Source organism: Perkinsus marinus (genome assembly GCF_000006405.1).
Source record: "Perkinsus marinus ATCC 50983 genomic scaffold scf_1104296975548, whole genome shotgun sequence".
NCBI lineage: Eukaryota > Perkinsozoa > Perkinsida > Perkinsidae > Perkinsus > Perkinsus marinus.
Genome location: NW_003200744.1, coordinates 132535 through 135345, shown reverse-complemented (window position 1 = coordinate 135345; position 2811 = coordinate 132535). Strand labels below are relative to the sequence as shown.

The 2811-nt window shown below is 49.3% G+C and overlaps 1 protein-coding gene across 1 annotated transcript; it reads right to left on the bottom strand.

Annotated features, from left to right (window-relative positions):
- Positions 1-1399: 1399 nt before the first annotated feature.
- Positions 1400-2114, bottom strand: Pmar_PMAR002405 (hypothetical protein; the record flags this gene model as incomplete). Its single annotated transcript, XM_002765363.1, has 4 exons — positions 1400-1595; positions 1639-1735; positions 1780-1897; positions 2100-2114. The coding sequence occupies 4 exons, from the start codon at positions 2112-2114 to the stop codon at positions 1400-1402; spliced, it is 426 nt and encodes a 141-aa protein (XP_002765409.1).
- Between the last annotated feature and the right edge of the window lie 697 nt (positions 2115-2811).

Genomic DNA, 2811 nt, shown 5'->3' with positions numbered 1-2811 from the left:
TTTTCCTTTCCTAAATCTACGCCCACTTTAGCGACAGATCCGCCATAATGCGTTCGCTTTCTCTACCGCTATACGTCACAGCTCGGCAAGATTCGTCTCGCGCAAAGTGGATTGACCTCTGTCGCCAGCACACTATCAGTGTGTTTCGGACCAAGTTCCCTGATTCTAGTGGTCTGAGCTGCAACTAGGAACCCCAGGGCGGATTTCGACGGCGGTTGCTGCTGGGCACACAACGCCAAACCGAGACTGTATCTGTTACTGGGGTATCGACAAATTGCACTCCTAGTGAGGGAAAATATGCACATGGTCAACTAAATGTGTTGGTGAAAATATGAAAATTGTGAGGAAATTTTTGGGGAATTCTTGTTGGTTTAAGTACACTTCTACCGGAATTTATATATAAACTCTTGTTATTAGCGAAGAAACTCCTGAGTTAAGCTGAGGAAAGCGAACACATATTCCAACGCTGTACCCCGCGACACTATGGGAAAACGTTGGTAATGACAATACGAAAGTTCTTGGAGGAAATTTTGGGGGAAATTCTCATTGATTTCTCTACACGGATTCGTATATTAAGGTGTATATTTAGTGAGGAAACTCTCAACCTCAGTTGAGGAAAGCGAATATATATTCCAACGCTGCACCCTGCGATGCCCGAGTACTTCACATCGGCTACTGGCAGGCTATCAACCCCAAAGATAGCCTCTCGTATGGCCAACGCCTTGTGGAGATGCTGCACCGCGAGGCCAGGGTCTGAGCTCAGTGTAACTTAGTACACGACTAAGTCCCAGATAACCCTGCAAGCATCTCGCCAGTAGTGCAACGTTGCAGTGACTGTCCGCAACGTGGAGGCTCGGATACGGTAGGAATTTCTCTCGAATGGCCAGGCACTTCCGAGCTAGAATCTTGATGGAATGTTAGGTCGTTTACAAGAGTCGATCACAACTCACGAGAGCTTCCGACAGGTGTTCGTTGGTTTGTCCTGATTTACCACCACCACGTTTGAGTTGAAAGCAAGCAACCTGGTCGGGGATCATGGACCGAGCCTGCCTCAGTCGGTCAGGCTCACCAAGTTGAAGGCGTCCCCAGCAGCGAGACTCTCCGCACCGAACCCTCGAGTTACTGTCGTTATATACCTGGTCTGGGTCGAGTAGCAAATGCCTCGGGAAAGTAGCTACTTTTGATAGTAGGCCTCGGCTTCTGAGTGTTTACCGTACATCTCACATATCTCAGCTATGTTGCATTCTAGACTCGCCCGAACATGTAATGGCAGATTGGCCATCGATGCCGCCCTTTCGCCGTCGCCCACCGGGTACTGATGTGAGTCTTAACGCTCAGCAGGGGTGTGTGCGGAGGTCCGACGAAATCGAACCAAACAAAGCTCAGAGGCAACAGTAGTTTAAAAGAAGTCATCCCAAGGGCCACCTACCGCGATCGTCAGGCTATTGACGAATCCCGCTCCCAAGTCGTGCTGGTTGCTCGCCGCATATGCACGCGACAACAGGAGGAGCTCAACTAGAGCTGCCTCTGGTGAGTCCACCGCCCCAGCTGTACCACGAAGCGCTTGTTTAGCATTCACAATAGCATCGTCGTATCTAAGACCTCTTCAGGTAACACACCAACAATGTACGAGAATACCTCGCATTTCGGAAGGCCAGAACTGCAGCAATACGATGACTGCGTCTCAAGTTCCCCGAGCTCATACCATTTTCAGACGTCATAGTTTCCCTGTCGCCTGAAACGGATCGGACTAAGTCGGGCCTCTCCGCCGCTGTCTACTTGAATCCCGAGAAGCCCCTCGGTACTCGACATCCCAATAGCTTTGCATCAGAGCAGCGATATCTATCTCACCGGAACCCGCGGGGTCCATAGCTTCGAACAGCTCATATGGGGCCACCTGAACAGTGTTGAAATTCATATCCGCTTTGCTCACCGGAGCTCAGGAGGTTCCTCACTAACTATAGATGAATATACACGAATTAGGGTAGGAGGGTACAGAAAAAAACGTTCCTCCATGTGCATATTAACCCACTCTACACCAGCATGAAACACTTCTCGAGCAATGATCGGCATGGGAAGATATGCACGTAGTCAACTACATGTGTGGGTGACATTTGTGGAAACTTTGAGAAAATCATCATTGGTTTCTGTACGCTTTCACCCGAATTTGTATGTAAACTTCTATGATTAGTGAGGAAACTTCTAGACTCAGCTGAGGAATACGAACATTTATTCCAACACTGGCAATGATAGTCTCATCGCGATGGTCCAACATGGACAAAGCTCACCCCCGGCGGGAGGACGCTGTGTCGACCCGGAATGTCGCCAGGGCGCATCATCGCTATCGTATTTTTGAACTCCTCGAGATTCATCTTCCCATCGTAGTGATGTTTAAACCACTCAAAAGCTGCTCTAAAGGAGCCGAATCGCTGCAGCAATCCATAACGGAGAACCTATCATTGCTACTATTTAGCGATGGACAATAAGTCCTCATACCAGTAAGACTTGGTCAACTCCGATGACAGGAGATTTCACAGGAATCTGTCCCGTTTCACGAGCTGGTCGCTCTACAACAGAACCCGACCGACTCCCAGTAGAAGATTTAACCGACGACCGCGACACGCTCTTCCTTCCAGCCTTTGAGACTGACTGTCGCTTTGCTATCACACCCTTAGGAAAAGCTGAACTTGATGAGCATAAGAGTTTTCTTGCTACCTTACACTCAACTCCATGGCCTCGTTGCCAGTCGATCCTCTGGCACTCAGCCCCACAGTAGTACGCCTGCTCACACAGCTGACAGCAAAGCGTGGT